The sequence below is a fragment of the Podarcis liolepis genome (assembly GCF_965112155.1).
Source record: "Podarcis liolepis genome assembly, chromosome: 10".
Classification (NCBI taxonomy): Eukaryota; Metazoa; Chordata; class Lepidosauria; order Squamata; family Lacertidae; genus Podarcis; species Podarcis liolepis.
This window is the reverse complement of record NC_139562.1, coordinates 74,248,073-74,271,056: the sequence shown is the minus strand read 5'-3', so window position 1 is coordinate 74,271,056 and position 22,984 is coordinate 74,248,073. Positions and strand designations below refer to the sequence as shown.

Sequence of the window (22,984 nt, the reverse complement as noted above, 5' to 3'; positions counted from 1 at the left end):
CCTCCTAGAAGCCAAAGGGGTCACCGATGAAGAAGACGCCAAGAAGAGGGTGATATTCTTCAGCATCTGCGGAGAGGAGACATTTGAAATCGCCCGGGCTCTCCTTGCGCCTGAAGACGTAGCTACTGTTCCATACAAAACAATAATGGAACAGCTGAAGGGGCACTTTTCGCCGCAGCCCTCAGTAGTGACTCGTCGAAATGCCTTCTACGCAAAGCGGCAAGCCCCTGGGGAAACCATAACTGGGTTTGTGACCTCTCTCCGCCAAGCTGCCTGGTTCTGCAACTTCTTAGAGCTGGAGAACATGCTTCGTGACTGCCTCGTCGGTGGCCTGAAGGATGAGAAGCTGCAACGACGCCTCTACGCTAAGAAGGACCTATGATCAAATCTGAAGCTTTCCTTGTTAGGCCAAATTGCAGTTATCAAGATGAATGTCCTGCCTAGAATGTTGTTTCTATTCCAAACATTGCAAATTGTGGACAAAATGGACTGTTTCAAGAGGTGGCAAAAAGACACATCTAAATTTGTCTGGCAGGGCAAAAAGCCCAGAATCAAATTTAAGACATTAACTGATGCAAAAGAAAGAGGGGGGTTTGCCCTGCCGGACTTAAAACTGTATTATGAATCAGCAGCTTTTTGCTGGTTGAAAGATTGGCTACTTCTTGAGAACACAGACATTTTAGATTTGGAAGGGTTTAATAATGTTTTTGGATGGCATGCGTACATATGGTATGACAAGGTAAAAGCTCATAAAGGTTTTAAGAATCACATTGTTAGGAAAGCATTATATAATGTCTGAATTAGATATAAAGATTTGCTGGAAAATAAAACCCCAAGGTGGTTGTCGCCAATGGAGGCTAAAGAGGTGAAAAAACTCAATATGGGATCTAAATGGCCAAAATACTGGGAAATGCTGGAACAAGAGGGGGATAAGGTGAAATTACAGAGTTATGAGGAATTGAAGTCTAAAGTACGAGATTGGCTCCATTATTATCAAATAATAGAGGTGTATAAACAGGACAGGAAAATTGGCTTCCAAGTGGAGAAATCGAAATTAGATACAGAATTGCTAGAACCCAATACTAAGAATTTGTCAAGAATGTATAACTTGTTGCTGAAATGGAATACACAAGATGAAACTGTTAAATCAGCTATGATTAAATGGGCTCAAGATATTGGTCACAATATTATGTTTGCTGACTGGGAACAGTTGTGGACCACCGGTATAAAATTTACGGCATGTAATGCCTTAAGAGAGAATATTATGAAAATGATTTATAGGTGGTACATGACCCCAGTCAAGCTTGCAAAAATCTACCATTTGCCCAATAATAAATGTTGGAAATGTAATGAAACTGAAGGTACTTTCTATCACCTTTGGTGGACGTGCCCGAAGATTAAGGCTTTCTGGGAAATGATATTTAACGAAATGAAAAAGGTACTTAAATGTACTTTTCCCAAGAAACCAGAGGCCTTTCTCTTGGGCATGGTCGGCCAATTGGTGTCAAAGAAAGATAGGACTTTTTTAATGTACGCCACTACAGCAGCAAGAGTTCTTATCGCAAAGTATTGGAAGACACAAGAACTACCCACTCTGGAAGAATGGCAGACGAAGGTGATAGACTACATGGGACTGGCTGAAATGACCGGCAGAATCCGAGACCAAGGAAAAGAGGAGGTGGAAGAAGATTGGAAGAAATTTAAAATTTATCTTAAGAAATATTATAAAATTAATGAGTGCTAAAATGTCGAGGTTATAGGAAAAAGGGGATTACAGCTGTAAAAGAGGAGTAATAGAGAAGAACAAGAGAAAATTACATAATTTTAAGAGGGAGGATTTGCTGAAACAATTTTGGAAACAGGGATGCAGAAAGGGGAGGTATGGGGAAGTCGGTGAAGTAGGGTTAAGAAAAAAAAAGGGTCTGAAATTATACTTGTGTGTTTATGTCTTTGTTTGTTTGTATTGTGTATTGTTTGTGTTTATATAAATGTTGAAAAACCAATTAAAAAATTATTTAAAAAAGAAGAAGAAAAAAGAAGGACCTAACGTTCCAGGTCGCTCTGGAGGAGGCCCTAGCAACGGAAGCTGCCGAGAGGTCGACGCAAGAGGCACGGCCGAGCCTGCCACCCCAACCGAGGGTCCACCATGAAGACCTCACCGACGACTCAGGATCTGACAGGGAGGAGGTGCACCGAGTACAGCAGCGCACTCAAGCAGCCCACATACCACAGCTGCCTCGACGAGAAGGAGGGAACTGCGCAAGCTGCGGGGAAAGTCACGAGAGGAGGACCTGCCGTTTCCGCAACGCAGAGTGCAGGCAGTGCAGAAAATTGGGACACATCGCCCGGGTGTGTCGAGCTCGGCCCACCCGATGCCAGGCATCAGAGGACCAATCCAAGAGCCCCAGGTCCCGGGGCCCAACGCACCAAGGCAACTCTACGGAGCTCACGGACTTCCAGGTATACCAGTTGCCCCACCCCAACGTAGAGAAAATTTATGTAGAGGTACAGATAGAGGGGGCCCCATGCCGCATGGAGCTGGACACGGGTTCAACTCTATCCATAATCTCGGCAAGGACCTTAAGGAAACTGTGTCCTACTGGGGGTCCCAAACTCAGGCCGGCCCCATTCACCCTCCGGGACTTCCAGAAACGTAAGGTCCCCACAGTGGGGGTGGGGACCTTCAGGGTGCAATACCGAGGGTGGACGCGGCAACTGGACTTGCTCGTGGTCAAGGGCCCCTACATTAGCTTACTGGGATTGGCATGGTTTGGACCACTGGGGCTAGCCATCACCGGGGTGAACCACACTACCTTACAAGTGGACGTGGACGTCATCTGCAAGGAATTTCCGGGGGTTTTCGATGGGAAATTGGGACAGTATACGGGGGCCCCCATTGCTCTACAGCTTGTCCTCGCAGTACGACCGGTCAGGCTCAAGGCCCGCCGGGTCCCGTTTGCCCTGAAACCCCGTATAGACGAGGAATTGGACCAGCTCGTGGAGCAAGGCGTGCTGGAGCCGGTGCCTAATGCCCCCTGGGAAACCCCAATCGTCACACCCGTCAAGCCTAATGGTTCGGTCCGCATCTGCGCAGACTACAAATGTACCATAAACAAGGCCCTCACGGCCCATGCATACCCAGTGCCAGTGGTCAGCCATGTCCTTGCCACCCTGGCTGGGTCGGAAATTTTTGGCAAGCTGGACTTGGCCCAAGCATATCAACAGCTGCCAGTAGATGAGGCCACAGCAGAGGCACAGACGATTGTGACGCACAGAGGAGCGTTCAGGGTAAAGCGGCTGCAATTCGGTGTCAGTGTGGCACCAGGCATATTCCAGAATCTAATGGACTCGCTCCTTAAAGGGATTCCTGGCGTCACCCCCTTGTTCGATGATGTGTTGATTGCCGGGCCCACACCAGAGGAGTTTGAGGACTGCCTCCGCACCGTTCTGCACCGTTTCCAGACGGCGGGTCTCAAGGTGAAGCGGGAAAAATGTCTACTAGGAGTGCCTCAGGTGGACTTTCTGGGATTTATGGTGGACGCAGAAGGGGTCCACCCGACTGGGTACAAGGTACGGGCCATTTGTGATGCCCCAGCGCCCAAGAGCAAGACTGAACTTCAGGCCTTCTTGGGACTATTGAACTTTTACCATTCCTTCCTTCCCCACAAGGCTGCGGTAGCAGAGCCCCTACACAGACTCCTGGACAAGCGGGCCCCTTGGGTGTGGGGCCAGCGCCAGGAGGCTGCATTCCAGGGAGTCAAGGACTTGCTTGTCTCAAACTTGGTCTTGGCACACTTTGACGAGAGGCTGCCGGTGGTGCTAGCATGCGACGCCTCACCCTATGGCATTGGCGCTGTCCTGGGACACCAAGTCCCGGGTGGAAGAGAGGTACCGGTGGCATACTTTTCCCAGACACTCAACGCAACCGAGCGGAACTACTCGCAAATCGACAAGGAGGGTCTGGCAATCGTGAAGGGAGTAAAAAAATTCCATGATTTCTTGGGCTGAATTTCCCCTGTCTTTTGTGTTCCAGAAGGCTTCACTTTAAGTTCAAGAGGGCTTATAAGTGTGCTGGTAAATCGACAAGAATTTGACTGAAATATATTAGAATCATAGAATCATAGAATCATAGAATCATAGAGTTGGAAGAGACCACAAGGGCCATCGAGTCCAACCCCCTGCCAAGCAGGAAACACCATCAGAGCACTCCTGACATATGGTTGTCAAGCCTCTGCTTAAAGACCTCCAAAGTAGGAGACTCCACCACACTCCTTGGCAGCAAATTCCACTGTCGAACAGCTCTTACTGTCAGGAAGTTCTTCCTAATGTTTAGGTGGAATCTTCTTTCTTGTAGTTTGGATCCATTGCTCCGTGTCCGCTTCTCTGGAGCAGCAGAAAACAACCTTTCTCCCTCCTCTATGTGACATCCTTTTATATATTTGAACATGGCTATCATATCACCCCTTAACCTCCTCTTCTCCAGGCTAAACATGCCCAGCTCCCTTAGCCGTTCCTCATAAGGCATCGTTTCCAGGCCTTTGACCATTTTGGTTGCCTTCCTCTGGACACGTTCCAGTTTGTCAGTGTCCTTCTTGAATTGTGGTGCCCAGAACTGGACACAGTACTCCAGATGTGGTCTGACCAGAGCAGAATACAGTGGCACTATTACTTCCCTTGATCTAGATGCTATACTCCTATTGATGCAGCCCAGAATTGCATTGGCTTTTTTAGCTGCCGCGTCACACTGTTGGCTCATGTCAAGTTTGTGGTCAACCAAGACTCCTAGATCCTTTTCACATGTACTGCTCTCAAGCCAGGTGTCACCCATCTTGTATTTGTGCCTCTCATTTTTTTTGCCCAAGTGCAATACTTTACATTTCTCCCTGTTAAAATTCATCTTGTTTGCTTTTGCCCAGTTCTCTAATCTGTCAAGGTCGTTTTGAAGTGTGATCCTGTCCTCTGGGGTGTTAGCCACCCCTCCCAGTTTGGTGTCATCTGCAAATTTGATCAGGATGCCCTTGAGTCCATCATCCAAGTCGTTGATAAAGATGTTGAATAAGACCGGGCCCAAGACAGAACCCTGTGGCACCCCACTAGTCACTCTTCTCCAGGATGAAGAGGAACCATTGATGAGCACCCTTTGGGTTCGGTCAGTCAGCCAGTTACAAATCCACTGAGTGGTAGCATAGTCAAGACCGCATTTTACCAGCTTCTTTACAAGAATATCATGGGGCACCTTGTCAAATGCCTTGCTGAAATCAAGGTAGGCTACATCCACTGCATTCCCTTCATCTACCAGGCTTGTAATTCTGTCAAAAAACGAGATCAGGTTAGTCTGACATGACTTATTTTTCAGAAATCCATGCTGACTATTGGTGATCACAGCATTCCTTTCTAGGTGCTCACAGACTGTTTGCTTAATGATCTGTTCCAGAATCTTCCCTGCTATTGATGTCAGACTGACTGGGCGGTAATTATTTGGGTCCTCTCTTTTCCCCTTTTTGAAAATAGGGACAACATTTGCCCTCCTCCAGTCTGCCGGGACTTCGCCTGTTCTCCAGGAATTCTCAAAGATGACTGCCAGTGGTTCTGAGATCACATCTGCCAGTTCTTTTAATACTCTTGGATGCAGTTCATCTGGCCCTGGAGACTTGAATACATCTAATCTAGCCAAATATTCTTGTACTATCTCCTTAGTTATTCTGGGCTGTGTTTCCTCTGCTGAATCATTTGCTCCAAATTCTTCAGGTCGGGCATTGTTTTCTTTATCGGAGAAGACTGAGGCAAAGAAGGCATTGAGGAGTTCAGCCCTTTCTGTGTCCCCTGTTTGCATTTCACCATCTTCTCCTCTGAGTGACCCCACTGTTTCTTTGTTCTTCCTTTTGCTACGAACATACCCATAAAAGCCTTTTTTGTTGCTTTTAACCTCTCTAGCAAGCTTGAGTTCATTCTGTGCTTTAGCTTTTCTGACTTTGTGTCTACACGTGCTGGCTATTTGTTTGAATTCCTCTTTGGTGGTTTCCCCCCTTTTCCATTTTTTGTACACATCCTTTTTTAATCTTAATTCAGTTAAAAGTTCTTTAGATAGCCACCCTGGTTTCTTTAGGCACCTTCCATGTTTTCGTCTCATTGGTATTGCCTGACGTTGTGCTTTTACTATCTCCCTCTTAACAAACTCCCAGCCATCATGAACTCCCTTTCCTTTTAGTATTGCTGTCCATGGGATCTCACCCAGCACTTCCCTAAGTTTTATGAAGTCGGCTTTCTTAAAGTCAAGAAATTGAGTCCTAGTATGCTTGGCTGCTACTTTCCGCTGTATAGTAAACTTCAGAAGAGCATGATCACTCGCGCCTAATGATCCTTCCACATCTACCCCACTAACCAGGTCATCAACATTGGTTAGGACCAGATCTAAAATGGCTGTTCCTCTTGTTGCTTCTCCCACTTTCTGGACAATGAAGTTGTCTGCAAGGCCAGTGAGGAATCTGTTTGACCTTATGCTCTTGGCTGAGTTTGACGTCCAACAAATATCCGGGTAATTGAAGTCCCCCATTACTACTATCTCCCTTCCTTTTGCATGCTTGGCCATCTGTTCCAGGAAGGCAGCATCTATGTCCTCCGTTTGGCTTGGGGATCTATAGTAAACTCCCACAATGAGGTCTCTGTTATTCTTCTCTCCCTTAATTTTGACCCAAATGCTCTCACTTTGGCTTTGAGGTTCTAAATCTTGGATCTCTTCACAGGTATACACATCCCTGACATATAACGCCACTCCTCCTCCTTTCTTGTCTGGTCTGTTTCTTTGAAATAGATTGTATCCCCCCATTATTACATTCCAATCGTGGGACTTATCCCACCAGGTTTCAGTGATGCCTATTATGTCATATTTAGTTTGCTGTACCAAGAGCTCAAGCTCATCTTGTTTATTTCCCATGCTTTGCGCATTAGTGTACAGACATTGAAGTCCATTAATCATTCCCCCGTGTCTCTTATTTAAGGATTTTTTCCTCCCTCCACTAGGTCCGCGTGCTGTTTGCTCCATATTAGTTTTCCTGCACAACACATATGAGAATCAAGAGTGACCAAGTGATGTTGGTTCACATACAAGAGGGGGGCAAGAACTGGAAACAGCAAATGGATATTCTGGGATACAAAGATATGGATTTGCAGGGGAAGGGGAGAACAACAAAAGAAAAGAGGCTCAGTGGCAGTTTTAGGAATAGAAGTAGGTTAAACCATGGCTTGGCTATTCTTTGCACATCAACCTGAGTCTAATCCCTTATTAATTAGAATACACATGAAAAGATGAATCCACTGTTTTCAAGTGCACAATATTTGAAAAGTGCCCAGTTTAAGATTTGCCACCAATTTCTTGATATTTTGACCCGTAAAGTAAGAACAGGCTACAGTACAAAGCTGCAAGCTGCTCAAATGTTTTCATTAAAAAAAGCAAAAAGTTAAACAAACAAAAAATTAATGAACCTTCCATGGAACTACTTTAAAATATACATGTGGCAGTTCACCTCTTTGGGAATTACAGATAGCAAGAACTTTTCTATTACTATAAGCATTAAAGCATCTTTGTCTTCTTTAAATTATGTTTCAGAAAATTTGACATGGCTATGCAAATATATATATGTGTTCCAATACAAGATGAGCTATGAAACCAATATTGTTAAATCCTCACGTTTATTTCTTATAACAGCAGCCCCTGGCACAAATATGGATATTATCACAATTGTTTATGTAATATCATTAATTTGTAAGCTATAGCAAATCAAATGCAAATCTTTGGCAAATCTTGCTGCCAAAGCACAATCATGTTGTAGGAGCTAAGATCCTTTACTTCAGCTGTTGGGTTGGGGCCCACTACTGGCCTTGGATCTCAAAAGCAGCATTACCAACATACAGAAGAAGAAGAAGAAGAAGAAGAAGAAGAAGAAGAAGAAGAAGAAGAAGAAGAAGAAGAAGAAGAAGAAGAAGAAGAAGTAGTGCCCATGTGCATATTTGGGTTTAAAATGTCTCAACATTAGCACCAATATTAAAACATGTTGAGACATTTTAAACCCCAATATGCACATGGGGACTTCTTCTTCTTCTTCTTCTTCTTCTTCTTCTTCTTCTTCTTCTTCTTCTTCTTCTTCTGTATGTTGGTAATGCTGCTTTTGAAATCCAAGGCCAGTAGTGGGCCCCAACCCAACAGCTGAAGTAAAGGATCTTAGCTCCTACAACATGATTGTGCTTTGGCAGCAAGATTCACTCTTTGTTTCCAGAATGAGCACAACTTATAGGAGGAGAGGGGCTGTCACATGCCACTGGTGGACCCTGGGATTTCAAATTTCAGCAGTGCCCTGTGCAACACCAAAATTTGGCACACACCCCTCCGCCCTTCGCCTTACATTCTACACAGTGGCGTAGTGTGGGGGGTGTAGGGGGGGCCGGCCGCACCGGGCACAACATCTGGGGGTTAGGGTTAGGGGGCGCAAATCCATGGGTTAGGGGGCGCAAATCCACGGGTTAGGGGGTGCAAATTATTTTCCTTGCCCCGGGTGCTGACAACCCACGCTACGCCACTGATTCTACATAATAGTTGTGACGCTCCCAAGGGTCTGCGCCCAGTGTGACCGAACCAGTCAGACTCCTCTAAATCCACCTCTGCACTTGCTGTGTGGACAGGGCCACCTCCCTTCTCTCTTTTTTCTGTCATTCTCTTCTCTCTTTTACTGCCACCCCTTTCCTCTTTCTCTTTTTGTCTCCTCCTGTTCTCTCTTTCTTTTTCTCCAAGAGTGTATATGTTTCGTATGGTTATGTTTTCTAGCAGTGGAGCCTTGATCCCCACTCCCAATCAAAAATGATAAAAATATAAATTAACACACATGCCCCACCTCATTCTACGATACATCCTGGTTACCTAGGAGAAAATGGCTCAAGACAAATACCAGGTTTATGAATCTATCTCTAAGATTTCTTTGTTGCCAAGAATAACCTCATAGTGAGAGTTTCAGCTGTTGTATCTAAAGCTTGCACTAGACTCCATAAAAATTGAATGGATTTTTTATTGGATGCACATCAATTCTGAAGACACTTCAGTTGCTGTATATCAAGGAAAACAACTTTCTGATATGCTGTGCACCAAATTCCTGATAAGACTCTTGAGTATTCTAGATAATCTGCTCTTCATTCCTTCTCAGCACGCTGAGAGTCTTTCCAGTACGTCACAGTGGAATGTACATGTACTCCTACAGTTCCTAGCAACAATCGAAAGCAACTGGAGAGAGGTATTTGGATTATGCTAATTAGGCAAGAGCATTTTTTCTTTTAGCAAGCTGGATTTACAAAAGCGGACCCAAGGGCCAGCACATAGCAACAGCCTGGAAAAAAGGAGGTAGCCCCTCTCTCTGGTCTGGGTCTCCTCTATTGCCAGATTTTCACAGGGTATGCTTGGGGATAACTGGTGAAGGCAAAGCATCCTTCCCTAATCCCCTCCAGCTTCTCTCCTCCAGCTCCAAATGGGTGAAGAGCAAAGGCTGAGTCATATGTGTGTGCTCATCACTTGATGATTTGCAGTAAACCCTATTATGGCCTCAACTAAAACAGATTGTGTTCAAGACGTTGACATGCTCATCATGCCATGAAAGCTCTATTGGCAGTGTTTGATCTGTGCCTGCCTCACACATGCAAGAAAATAACATTTGCTGATGAAATCATTCAACAATTAATGTGCAGGTAAAAACTCACTCTTACGTCCTTTCAGTATGATCTACAGAACAACAAATATCTAGTTTTTGCTTATTTTTTCCACAGGATTTTGTTCGCTTGTTTGTTTGTTTTTGCACCTTTGCTACTTTTTTTCCTTTGCAGAGGTTCTCACACTGGTCTGTGGACCACTGCTGATCCATTACAGATGGATAGGTTGGAAAGGTGGAAAGGTTGCAGAACACTTGAGAATATCTCTACTTGCTTGCCCCCCCCCCCCAGGACAGAAATCGAGGTCATTTTGATCAGGGGTGGATTATTAGTCAGCCAATCTTCCCCTACAAACTGACCAGTTAGAGGAACCATTCTTAGTGGCTTGAGATCAGGCTTGTGATTTTATAGTGCACTGGGGGTTTTAAGAATGGTGCCATATATATATGTTATATATGGTACATGCTTTTATTTCTTGAACAAAAAAGTGGTTTGTCAGGGACCCCCAGCAATTTTCAAGTGGTCCTTTAAAAAATAGGTTTTGAGAACCGCTACCTTAAGGTATCATAGTTTTTGCTTTAGATTGGAAGCTGTGAGCAGGGTTCATGTCCTTCATAATTTTTGCACAGCAGCAAAGGGCCCCCAGGGTTGATGGGCATTGCCATTCAAATGGTGTTCATGCACCGTGTCATGTTATCAATTATGTGAGGAGGGGCTTACCTGGACCCCCCTAATATTTTATTCATGTTTTATTTATTCACCCCTGTGCAGCACCTTCCCATTATAGGCACTTCTCAAATAAATGCCCCAAACACCTTTCTTCAAGAGCATGCTTCTGGTCTGGAGAAACCACATCCCCCTAGCATTCAAGTTATAGCATATTGCTCTTTTGGAAATACTGTCCTTACCTGAGCTTGTGATTTGAACTACTCTTCTAGAATGAGATTGTGTGAGTATCAAGGGCACTATCCCTAAAGGTGCCTATTACACTATTGATGAGTATGACACACCTGTTCCTCCTACACACACACACACACACACACACCATGTTGAAACTCTACTGCTCAGCCTGCATAGGAGGGTCAAGGACCACCTTTCCCCATATGAACAACCCAGTCCCTGTGGTGATCATCTGAGGGTCTTCTTTGTGTGTTTTCTCCATGAAAGGGAGGCAACATGGGTGGCAACATGAGAACATTCTTCATTTCTTTTCTGTTTTATTTTCTCAGTCATTTCTCTCTTTTCTTAACTTCTCACTTCCCTCTGTGGCCCCCTAGTCTCATGCCCCCCCCCCATTTACACAGTGTTCACCCGTGGCCCCCTTGGAATATCCTGGGGGGGGGGCAGTTGAACACTGACCTAAAACATTTGAAGAGCACCAGACTGTGGAAGGCTGCCCCAGCAGGAACCTCAAGTCACCTCAAATCTTGCTATAAGTGGAATTTGGTGATAATCTAAAGATATAGATACCATTTTCTTCTCTTTCTATTTCCACAAATTTATCTAGTCTTAGTGAAATCAATTATTTCTTAGAAATTTTGTAGAGAACAAACTAACCAAAAACATCTCCATGCTTTGCATTTGGGGTAGTCACTTTCAGTTCCAATATTCAGAAGTATGATTCAGGAAGGCCAGTGGGATATAATCACCAACATTTCCCTTCCCAGTCTTTCTAGTCACATCTGATTCCTCAGAAATATTTTAATCTTAGATTAGTTCAGATAATTCTACACACCAGCAATATTGCACTAGGCTATAAATCTCTTTAATAAAAAAGGTTTGTTTGTCCTATCAGAAAATAATTGGGTAACCTTACTCTTAAATGGCTGTGTGAATAGTTTCATCCCATATGTTTGAATGGTTCTATAAAATATGAAACACTAATGCAGTGGTGTCCAAACTTTTTTCAAAGAGGGCCAGATTTGATGAAGTGAAGGGCCATGAGGGCTGACCAAAGGACCAACCAAGGTTGTTGGCTTTTTTTTTAGGGTTGAAATTGCTGGGTGTTTTTTAGGGTTGAAGTTGTTGAGGTTTTTCTAGGATTTTACCCCAAGAAATGAACTGCCACGGGGGCTGGATTAAACTGACTGGCGGGCCAGATTAAGCCCCCGAATCAGACTTTGGACATGCCTGCACTAATGGAATAGCTGTAATTATTAACTTACATTGGTTTAACTGTCACAGTTTTCCTCAAGGAATTCTCAGAATTGTAGTCAGGTAAGAGAGCTGAGAGTTCTCTGCTATGAATTCTTAGCTCGCCTTTCAGGTTCTCAGGGGAGGGGTAATGATATTATGTAATTTATAAGATTGCAGTGCAGTTATGCCGTATGATGGTATAGATGTTGATAATATTTTCTGAATTCTTGTTGGGAAGAGTTTCAAGGTAACATGTCATCATGTTATAGAATAAGGCAACCCTCATGCTTGTTGCTATGCCTTGATATCATAGTAACCATGATGTCATAGTATGGAATATATAGGCAGCATTTTTTTTTCAAAGAAAATGTAGTTCTCCCCTTTTAAAATCTCTGGTATCTCGATCCATGGCAAAAGAGAGTTTATATCCGCCAGAATGGAGTTCCTTCAGACTGTAAGTGTTTTCTCTTATTAATAATCCATTTTCAAATGCATTAACATGCTGAAGTTGTGTTGTTTTTGTTCCATAAAGTCTACTCACATGTCAAATATATTTATATGTGTTAAAATTCAGAATGAAATAATGGCACAGGTTACATGACCAGGGATCAGAACATGACTTTTTGTGCTCCACATATTTTATGCTTCATTTATTTAACACATTTCAAGCCCATTGTTTAGGGTTCCTATCCTCCCAAGGTAGGTGACAATGCATCATTACACTACAATATTAAAATCCAAAACTTTTAAAATAACAGTAAAATGAAGAGAATAAAATAATGAGATGACGGGTAGCTTTCGCCTTCTCCCTTTCTAATCAACTTGATACATAAAGTCTGGAGCTATAGTGGGGCACCATTTCAGTGCGGGAAAAGGCTTTGAAGAGATTTGGGGGCAGGCGGAGAAGTTTCATCAGGGTTTAAAGGCCTGGTCTCGGAACATATTCAAGATTAAATTACATAGAACCAATATTATTTGGTCAACACACAACAACAATTGAAAAGGAAAAGGAAAGGAAAGGAAAAGGGGAAAGGAAAAGGAAAAGGAAGAAAGGGTCTTGTTTGTTTGATATGATTACCTAGGCATGTGTGTGATTCTGAGGTTGGCTCCTGAAATGCCATCATGGACGCTGACCCCTTCCTGGGTGGACACCAGTTGGGGCCTGTTGGGCAGGGAGAACAGAGTGCACATGGCTGGGCAGCTGCTAGGGAAAACCCCTCAGTCCCCCTGGACCTCTGGCTCAAGTTCCCGCCTGCTGCAGCATCTCAAATGGGCCAGTCCCTGGCCTCCCAGTGGGTGTGCCTCGCAGGCTGAGAGGGCATTGGCTACACGCCTGCCCTCTATTGTATTCAGCATTGACTTATATCTTCACTGTACTTTATCATTAAGCAAAGTCCTGTGCCCCGCCCTTCTCACTTCAAAAACCGGGCATCTAAAAACAAATTTAAAACACTTAATTGTAAAAGCAGCATAAAATACAATATAAAAACATGTCTTAACAATAAAATTCAAAGTTCAGAAATCAATTTAGGGGAAATCCATCTAATAAGCATTAGATAATCCCCAGGGCTGCTGGCTGAATTGGTCCTACTTGGGCCAGCGAGGAGGCCAGGGAGAATTAGCTGTGGGGTCTCAGAGCGGGTAATCTTTATAAAAGGGGAGGGGGAGGGAAGAAAAGGGAAATAAAAGATCATGCTGAATTCGAATTAAAGGCCAGGTGGAATAGCTCTGTCTTACAAGCCCGACAGAAGGAGATTAAATCCTGAAGGGCCTGAGTCTCATGGGACAAAGCATTCCACCAGGTCGGAGCCATCTCTGAAAAGGCCCTGGCCCTGGTGGCGAATAGTCTGGCTTCCTTAGGGCCTGGGGCCTCTAAACTATGGTTATTCATGGACCTTAAGGTCCTCTGCGGGGCATACCAGGAGAGGCGGTCGGTCCCATAAATATGAGGGCCCTAAGCCACAAGGGATTGTTGTTTCTTTGTCCTGACAAGCTCACTGGTTAGCTCAAATTTCAAAAGAGAGCAAGGCAATATACCCAATTCATGCTTCTCCACTCCTCTTGTTGAAGGCAATGAGCTTGTGGCTAATAGACCAATGGCATACTGTCCTCATACCGACTTTTCACTGCTGGGCAGCTGTTCCATGCACTGCTCACAAAGCTGTGAGTCTTTAGATATTCCAGCATTACTGTGGGAGGAATGCACAGAAGAGCATATATGTAGTGCCATTATTAAGGGTACTACTGTGTGACACCCCCCCCCCCGAATATGCTATGCCAGCCTTTCTCAGTCATTGGTCTCGAGATGTTGTTGGACTACAAGTCCCATCATCCCTGACCACTGGTACTGCTAGCAAGGGATGATGGAAGTTGTAGTCCAACAACACCTGGGGACCCAAGGCTGAGAAAGACTGCCAAATGGTCACTTAGTATTTTGCTCTTATTTTCTTGGACATGTGACTGATCTTAAGAGTTTGGGTGTAATCCTTGACGCCTCCCTTTCCATGGAGGCGCAAGTTACAACAACAGCCAAGGTGACATTTTTCCACCTTCAAGAAAAATCAAGTAGTTGGTCCATCAAGCAGTTGGTCCCTTACCTTTCCCGCCCCGACCTGGCCACAGTGATCCATGCGACGGTCATCTCCAGGCTTGACTACTGTAATTCGCTCTACGCGGGGCTGCCCTTGAAGCTGTCCCAGAAACTCCAGCGGGTGCAGAATGCTGCAGCGAGGCTCCTCACGGGGTCTCTGCCATGGGAGCATATTCACCCAGTGCTTTTCAAGCTGCACTGGCTCCCAGTGGAGTACAGGGTCAGATTTAAGGTGCTGCTTTTGACCTTTAAAGCCCTTCACGGCCTAGGACCCTCGTACCTACGGGACCGCCTCTCCTGGTATGCCCCACGGAGAGCCTCAAGGTCCATAAATAGCAACACGCTAGTGGTCCAGGGCCCTAAGGAAGTCAGATTAGCCTCAACCAGAGCCAGGGCCTTTTCAACTCTGGCTCCGGTCTGGTGGAACGCTCTGCCTCATGAGACCAGGGCCCTGCGGGATCTGATTTCTTTCCGCAGGGCCTGTAAGACAGAGTTGTTCCGCTTGGCCTTTGGCTTGGAGCCAATTTGATTCCCTCCCTCCCTCCCTCTCTTTCTTTTTTCTTTTCCTTCTCCTTTCTTTTTTCTTTTCCTTCTCCTCCTGCGATGAGGCTACATTTTAATATTTTAATGTTCCATTATTTTAATGTTGTATTTTATTTTTGTTTTTAAGTTGTAATCATTCATCTTGTTTTATTTATTGCTTGTAAGCCGCTCTGAGCCCGGCCTTGGCTGGGGAGGGCGGGGTATAAATAAAAAATTATTATTATTATTATTATTATTATTATTATTATTATTAGAGGGCTTATCCTTTTACCTCACTCTTTCTAGTCACAGATCTGCACTTTAAAGCTCCATGTCCAAACTGGGCATGGTGCAGTTTTACACTTAAACCAACTGAGATTACATCTCTGTAAAATGGCTATCAATTTCCAATAATAGCTACCAAACTTGAGTTGCAGACAGGTCTAAATTAACCTTAACGCTGATCTCTCCTGAAACTTGTGGCCCTATGTCTTATTTGTGGCTCCCAACAGGCTGGATGAGCCCAATTGATTCATTATTTGGAATTTGATTTCTAGTGTTGTCTAATGCTAATATAGTTTTTGCTGCTTACTCAGTATTACTCCCTGCTGGTGGGAAATTCCATTAAATGGCATCTCCCACTGAGAGTGGCAACAGTGCTGTTAGTTGAGTGGTGATATATGATACTCTTATATGCTTTAGTCAGAGTACCAAACTAAAAGGCTTGAATACTATGAGCATATAAGTTATGATGGCTGCAGTCACATGGTTTTTAACAAGTCCCTTGTTCATACTGTGGTCATATATCAGGTGAATCTGAGCTGTTTCATACATGGCACTTCCATGAATAAGACTGCGCCTCATGTGGAAATTTGGCTCTTATTGGAGCTGTAGATAAGCTGTTAGCCTATTCGTCCTGTGGGAGTCATTTATAAGGAGGCTGGAATTGGGGAAAGGGTTAACTTCCCACCCCATGCCCTGTCACCCTCCTACTGCCCAGGGCATGTAAGATGGTAGCCCCCACACCCTAGTCACACAGCGCTATAGCCTGTCGCAGTAGCTGGCAAGATGCTAAATGGAGCAATGGTCTCAACTATTATGCAACTTGACAAAGTTGTAGCATGTGGACTTCGTGTGTGATAAATAACATTTTATACTTAAATAAGTTAAATAAGTAAGTCAAAACATATTAGCATAGCTGTAGGCTTGCTTGTGGGTAGAAAGATGGAAGAATGACATATGTAGCTTTGTGGAGTTGAGAAGTCACCCACTGTGGAATTGGCAGCAAATGAGCTGCCGTGTTACACTTCTGTACCAAACCAAGTACTGAACAGGACTGATGGACTTTGGGATCTTAAATCTCAGCAGCACCTCTCCCGATCCATTCTACAGCATTGTTGTGGCACCCCCTGCAGTGTGGCACCCAGTGCAGATGAACTGGTCACCCTACTCTTAAAACTGCCTCTGAATAGGCTATAGGTCCCAGATAGGATTAGTTTTAAAACCAGGGTGAGTACTTATGGCCTTCCACTTGTTGGCAAACTACAACTCCCAGCAGCCTCAGCCAATAATGACAGGGATGACTGTAGTCCAGCAATGTATGGAGGCCACAGGTTCCTCACCCCTGTGTTAAAGGAACAGTACATTGCAAGAAACATTCCATCTTTAGCATGGCCTACATGCTCCAGTGATATATACTCTACTAAAAAAATCTTCCTAAAGGAAACCTGCCCCATTATGTTCTACAATACCAGAAAACTTGAACTAAGCATATTTAGGTGTGGGAATTTACTTCTGGGTACCGGTAAATATGAATAGGTCTGCATAGCATGCAACTGTCCTGTTTTTACGGGGGCATCCTGGAATTGTAGAAGCCTTCTCATTTTATCCCCGGATGTCATGGGTTGCGCACCTTCACAGACCAGCTACTGCCGCTGCCGCCCAGTCACCTGCTGCCCCCCGCTACAGATGCACAAGGAGGTTGGACAGGCACACGAGCAAGTGGTGGGGATGGGGGCGAGTGGGCAAGCAAGCGGGCAAGCAGCAGCAGCGGGATGTTGTGTGGGACAGATGCCCCCATTTCCTCTTGGGAAATGTTGGAGTCTATGGGACTGTACTGTATAGCATTTACGTTTGTATTTAGATTTCCACCATAATAGGCACCCCTAGGCTGGTGCAGTAATACAGCGGAAATTATTTCCTTTAGAACCATTTTCTGTCTTGTGGTAAAACAAAAACCAACTGTATATAGTGGTACCTCGGGTTAAGTACTTAATTCATTCTGGAGGTCCGTTCTTAACCTGAAACTGTTATTAACCTGAAGCACCAATTTAGCTAATGGGGCCTCCCACTGCTGCCACACCTCCAGAGCATGATTTCTGTTCTCATCCTGAAGCAAATTTCTTAACCCAAGGTACTATTTCTGGGTTAGCGGAGTCTGTAACCTGAAGCATATGTAACCTGATGCGTATGCAACCTGAGGTACCACTGTATATAAAAGCAAAGAGTGCAAGAGGACCTAATGATTTATTTATTCAAGGAAACCCTTATTATGCTCTCTAAATATGTATAATATATTTAAAAGCCTCAAGACAGACATGCTTATTGTTGATTATAGGATTATGAGTTGTCATGAAAGGGAACTTTTTAAAATAGCAATATTTTAAATACCTGAGCATATATTACTCAGAAATTGCTGGGGCTGCCTCTTGAAACAAAATACTATATATAATGAAAAGATGCTGTCTGGTTCAAGCAAACAGAATGTGCAGATTCTAGCAAGATTCAGAAAGGATGTTTATTCATGCATTAATAAAAGCTGTAAACAGGGCAAGGATATATTTAGCTTGGACATGTAGCATTTATTCCTGTTTCATTCCAACTCTTTGAGAAGCATGAAGCTTCAGCATCATTATTTCCTTCTTCTGTTTCTCAGCCTTGTGATTTGACTTAAAGTTGGATCCCCAAAATGGATGAAAGGGATGCAGACAAGTCTAGAGCTTGTTTCTTTAGGTGCAAGAGGATGATCTGTGGTGAGCCTTGGGCTTGTGAACTCCCCTTTCAGCTCTTTATAGAAGATTGAAAGCTCTGGTTTTCATTTAAAGCTGTGACATCTGAGCTTGGTGAATTGTGTCTTGTTTAAACTATGGCTAGTAAGTACAAAGCAAGATCAAACTATGGTATCAGATCTCAGTTTGTTCTCAAACCACAGTTTAATGCCTTGGAAATCTGTAGAATTGGATGGTTTTGGGAATCTGGTTAGTATAATATTGAAAACAGTTCATCCTCATGGGCATGAGAGAGGCGGCAAGAGGAGGGTGAGTGTGAAGGCCAAACGCTCACAGCCATGGTTTATTCTCACAGTGGGAACCCAGGGATCCTCATTACATCTGAACCAAGACTAAGTATATATTATGCATTCACCCTCAGAATGGATGGAAAGAGGTGTATTGCAGGGAATTCTCTGTAGCTGCACAGTGCATCCCTACAGCAAATACGAATGCATATGCCTTGGGGGGGGCAGTAAAAGGGGATGAGTGGGGAAGGAAAACTCCCCGCTCCCCTCATTCAGTTTATCTAGTGGAAAAATTGGAAGTGATGGGGGGGGGAATGGGATAAAACCCTCTTGTAAACTGTACATTAAAAAAAAATTAAGAGAGAAATGCTTTCCAATGCATTTAAAAAAACTGTTTCAGATATACTTTAATCCCTCAAAATGCTGTCAAATATCTGTAAAATAATCCACGGTATCTGGCATTACAATCCTTGCAGACTATAGACATACAGAATTCTTATATCGTCTCTGCTTCAGATCCCTCCATCTTCTGCAGCTTGCGAAAGAAACTGATACCCGGTATTTATTTGCAATATATTTGTACACACACCTAATCATGCCAACCTCCAAGGAGGGAGAGTCCACCACATCCCAAGGGAGTCTGTTCCACTGTCGAACAGCTCTTCCCATCAGAAAATTATTCCTGAAATTTAGTTGAAATCTCCTTCTTGTAACTTGAAGCCATGAGTTTGGGTCCATTCCCCCTGTTTTGCTAAATCAATTACAGGTTATCTGATGGATCTTTTATAGACAATAAAGCACTTATTGAGGGGAAAGGTTTTTATCTGAACAAAATAAAACTTCTAATGTAAAACCACCCCCAAACAATCAATGAACCACCCTCTTACACAAAGAGAGAGGACTTATGGCCCGAAGGGAAGGGTTGATTGCACAAGGCCAATCCTATGCCTCCTCGATCCTCTTGCGCACTTCCACTACACACCCAGAGCAGGAGAAAACAAGCTTGTTTCCTCTTCCATGTGACAGCCCTTTAGAATTTTGAAGATGGCTATCATATCTCCTCTCAGTCTTTTATTTTCCAAGCTAAACATACCCAATTCCTTCAACAGTTCCTCATAACCATTTCCAGGCCCCGATCACCTTGGTCACTCTCCTCTGCACACGTTCCAGCTTGTCAACATCCTTACATCCTTCTTAAATTGTGGTGCCCAGAACTGGACACAGTACTCTAGATGGGGTCTGACCAAGACAGAATAAAGTGATACTACTACTCCTGACCTGGACAATAGACTTCTGCTGATGCAGCCTAGAATAGCATTAGGTTTTTTGCTGCTGCATCACATTGTTGACTTATGTTAAGCCTGTGGCCTCCTAAGACTCCTCGATTCTTTTCACATGTACTACTGGCAAGCCAGGTGTCTCCCATCTTATATTTGCCATCATTGTTCTTTTTTAGAGTTTTCTCCTCTGTAGAGTGTCCCCCCCCCCAAGTTCTTTTGTACTTCTGCAAGTCTTGTGGAATCCCTGCTCATACCTTTCTCTTGTGTGTGGTCTGGTGCTGCGTTTGGCTTTGTACTCAGAGAATGAGTTTGCTGCTAGTATATGGGAAATACCTGGCCGCCACTAGACTTCTTCTTCATGGTGTTATTCTCCTCCTCCTCCTCTGTCTTTTCTCTCCTTGGTCTTATTTGCCCATTTTGCCATTTAGGGTTATAATGGGTGCTCGTAAAAAGAAGCAAGTGGGTCTCCCATAGTACTGTGCCCAAATTTTTTAACTATTCTCAATTAATGAGAAAATAACTTGCATTTGAACATTTGCAAAAGTGAAATTCTCACAAGGGAGGTGCAGTGTTTTTGTTCTGCTTCTTTTAGGTGGCCAAGGGATTTTTGTGAGTTCCCTTTCCTTCATTTATTCTGCAAGTCATGCCACCAGTGGTCTGCCCCCTGCTGCAATCCTGGGCACCCATGCTTGAATTAAAGTCTAGGAGCAAGATATTGCATGGTGACTCCTCCCACAGGATTTCTTAAGTTCATGAGCCACGGGCATTCAGGGAGGCTGCTGGAGAAACATTTACTGGAAATAAAAATGCACATACCACTCTCAGATCCTTGTAATACGATATGGTAAGCTCCAAAATTCCACACCCATAGAAATTCTGAAGCACCCTGAGAAAGAGACAGAAAGATGGCAGCCTCTTTCACTGGGGAGGAAAGGTTTTGAGAAACTGGAGGACAGATTTTGTCACAGCAGTTTTCATCACAGCCATTCAAAAGACAGCAAATGAAGCTGAAAGACACTGAGGATGAAGAGGATGAGGAAATGATGCCAAGGAAATGGGGAACAAAATAGTGCTGATCTGTGTTAACTATGAAAAGGTGAGTATTATTTGTAATTTGTTCACAGAAGTATCAAATGCAAAATATAAGAGAATATTGAAATTCAGAATTACTCAGTGCCCCCCCCACCCCCGATAGCTCATTATTTACTGGAATCTTTATAAAAAAACTAGACACTTCTCCTTATTGGAATATAGGCTTTAAAAAAAACTATACTTAATAGAGAATAAGCAGTGATAAGACAAATACCTTTTAGCTCTTCCCTCCTTTTTCCTCTTTTCCTCTTTCCATCCTCTGTATTATTCACTCAATGCCGCTACTTTGCTAGTTTCCAAATACTGCTCTGAAATGCTGCTTGGGTGAGTAATTTAGTAAATGATTGCTCCAGACTGTAGGGCTAAGATGCACAATATTTCTGAGGCTAGATTTGAATGGCTTTGCTGGTGGAGTAATGTCTCCGGCAGTTCTGGTATTCCTAGCTTGCTGATAAACTACTTGCAAGCCTAGAGTATACCCTCAGCCATCTTACACGTTGCCTAGTATCTGTGGTACTTTTAAAATAATACGTGTTGTTGTCGTCGTCGTCGTTGTCTTACAATCACTGCCCAAAGCAGTTAGGAAAGCATTGTGGGAGAGAGAAAACAAGCCAAGGACTCTTCCTTCTCTGTAAATGGACAGATGATACTGTATAGACAGTTTTGGTTCTGAGTCAGCACCCCAGTTCCCTCATGCAGCAGAGAGCTGATAAGTCCATTGCCTGAATGATGAACCAGGGCAGGTTGACCCTACTTGCAAACTGCTGCAATTCAAGCAAGATGAATTTTCACTGGCTAACACATGTTAGCCAGTACGTATGGGTCCTTTAAATTTCCCCTCCCGGCTTTCTTTTCTCGCAAGAGCATGCTAAATGAAATAAGAGCAAATTACGAGGACTGAGCTTCAGGATTTCCCCACACAGCTTTTGTGTCTTTCACAGCACCTAGTGACCTCTTGGCCTCCAGTGTAAAATGGGTAGGAAGAGTCTGGGCCTATTTACACTCTCAGTGGCAATCACTGATGCAGGGCATCTGTGCCCATTGACTGGGGCAGCAGCTGCTTATTACATGGAAGTTGTAGCATGTAATTTGGCCCTGTGTGTTCACACCAAATTTCAAGGACCATGAAAGAAAGAAAGAAAGAAAGAAAGAAAATTAAATTGTCTTTATATCTGCAGTGATCACAGCTGTAATATATCTCATTAGCAATGTTTACAGAATCACTGTCCTTTTTTGGCAACTGGGAATGTATATTTATAGTGACCACTTCCCTGCTGGTACTTCACGAGTTGCCTAACATGATTTAATCCCATATTTTCCCAACTATTGCTGTTCAGATAAGATGAAGGCTGAGTCCAGCATAAGAGGTCAACTTACAATCACACAAGAATGTGGTCCAACCTCATAGGAGGTTCTTCTAGAAAAGCATTTGTTTGAGAAAGAAGAGGTGCATATTCAAATTCAGACTGAACTGAAGGAAACTCACTTCCTTCATAACTTGCAGTAAAGCTTAGTGCTCAACTCAACTTGTCCAGATGCTGTTGAGCTGTCATCCCTGACCATGCCCCATGCCGACTGGGGATGATGGGAGTTGGAGTCCAGCAACATCTGGAGGTCCAAAGGTTCCTCATCCCTGCCTTAGACTGCTGTCCCATTCTTGCTAACACTGGAGCTGTGAGAGCTTGATTCACTTACAATGAATCTTACAAATGAAAATTTTCTTGCACTGCAAAGATGGTAACTCTAGAAGCATGTGCTGTAGCAAGGCTGCTAAAACAGCAGGGGACAGTCCAGATAAGGAGCTAGAGCAAAGTTCAAGCAGTAGAGCAATAAAAGTGTTGCACCAGTGACAGCCAGGCAGCTACTGAAGATTCCCCTCCCTCCCCCACACATTGCCTTATAAACCCAGCCATCAGGAATTAACCCATGGTCTGGCTTAGTGCTATATCGAATCCAAGGCTCCTTGTTTGTTTCATTTGACTTGTTCTTGTTTGAGGGGAAACAAACTATGAACCATGGTTTGGATGCTATGCTAAGTGAAACCATGGCTTCGCTTCCAGAGGTGGGGAAGAGTGAGTGGCCACAACTGCTCTTGCACACTAAGCCATTGTTTAGCTTAGCATCACATGTGGTTGAGGCTGATGTCTTCAGCTGAGCAGAACAGGTGCTTGCATGAATACAAAGGATTATAGCAGATGATGAACATTACATTCCTTCCCCTTTGAGAAATAAACTGCAATCATTTCTGCAGATACATGTGTGCAGCTTGGTTAATTTGGTCAGCAAGCTATTCATTCTTTATTCATTGACTTGACTTGATAAGTAATGTATATGGGATTCAATCTTAGTGCCTGCTTTAGTAGAAAGCAATGCAGAGTTAGG

General features: G+C 43.8%; 1 protein-coding gene across 9 annotated transcripts in view; it reads left to right on the top strand.

Moving 5' to 3' along the window:
• Positions 1-12,135: 12,135 nt before the first annotated feature.
• LMNTD1 (lamin tail domain containing 1) overlaps positions 12,136-22,984 on the top strand; it is a 234,282-nt gene continuing 223,433 nt past the window's right edge. For all 9 annotated transcript variants that reach the window (XR_014516765.1, XR_014516766.1, XR_014516767.1 and 6 more), the window contains exon 1: positions 12,136-12,277. Coding sequence is in view for 6 of the 9 variants with exons in the window: in XM_083464182.1 (XP_083320308.1) it covers positions 12,260-12,277 (18 nt within the window). In the remaining 3 variants the exon portion in view is untranslated. The remainder of the gene's footprint in view (positions 12,278-22,984) is intronic.